This window comes from Penaeus monodon, chromosome 23 (assembly GCF_015228065.2).
Source record: "Penaeus monodon isolate SGIC_2016 chromosome 23, NSTDA_Pmon_1, whole genome shotgun sequence".
Taxonomy (NCBI): domain Eukaryota; kingdom Metazoa; phylum Arthropoda; class Malacostraca; order Decapoda; family Penaeidae; genus Penaeus; species Penaeus monodon.
In genome coordinates, this window is record NC_051408.1 from 110,020 (window position 1) to 110,941 (window position 922).

General features: G+C 45.8%; 1 protein-coding gene across 1 annotated transcript in view; it reads right to left on the reverse strand.

Moving 5' to 3' along the window:
* Nucleotides 1-922, reverse strand: part of LOC119587659 (EF-hand domain-containing protein 1-like) — a gene marked incomplete at its 3' end in the record, with an annotated part of 70,279 nt that overhangs the window by 9,863 nt on the left and 59,494 nt on the right. The window contains 3 exon segments of the mRNA XM_037936341.1: nt 121-213; nt 454-553; nt 692-788. Of these exon segments, the coding sequence (XP_037792269.1) occupies nt 121-213; nt 454-553; nt 692-788 (290 nt within the window).

The following is a 922-nucleotide window of genomic DNA, read 5'->3' on the forward strand; positions in this document are numbered from 1 at the left end:
CAGTTGCAATCACTTCCACAATCCCAATTTTTAATGAAGCAACTACGATATCAGTAGAGATCGATAACTTCGGATTTGTCCTATCAGCCTAAATGACAAGAGTGTCAGAAAAGAACTAACCGTGGCGTCGCGCGGGTCCAGGATGCCCCTACGGACCAGGGGCCGGGGCACGATGTCAGACTGCGTCCTGCCGCTGGACCCGCGCTCGTCGGCCTGCGCGTCAAGGGGCAAGAGAAGCAGAATTAGATTTCGTGTGATCTGGTGTCCATGATAAGATTTTACTAAATTCATAAAATTTGATGTTTATTCCTTATATATATCATTAAAAAATGTGCATAATTCATAACATATCACATTTTTGCTCTATTCCGTAATATGGTTACTTGATACAGAGCTAGACAACAGATAATTGGCGTTTCCATTTTACAGAAGCTCTGCCCGCCCTGACCCTACCTTGGTGGTTTCAATCTGCTTCATGCCGGGCGCGTTTTCCACTCCGTAGTACTCCAGCAGGAACCGCCTCGTCTGGTCGTCACACCCCGTCACCATCACTCTGAAATGCAAGCATATATGGGTGCAATGTGTATCATTAGGGAATCCCATCAAGGATTAGATTGCTATTCTTGGTTATCAGCAAGAGTTTACCTATTCAGAGACAAGTTTTGCGGATGTGGATTGGAGCTAAACTGACCGCCTTCCAAATATAGTGACAGAAGTTGGTGGCGCCAGATCTCGCGGCGTTAACCAGACCTCCATTTGTTCCTCTTCCCCGATGTCTACAAATCCAGCTGCAAGATGATGGCTGTTTAGTGATTCTGACATTTTGCACACGAAAAGTAATCACACAACTTATTATTAGTACAGTAAGGGTTGTGTGAGGTTTTCAACACCCCGACCAACACCTATCCCCCCCCTTTCCTTG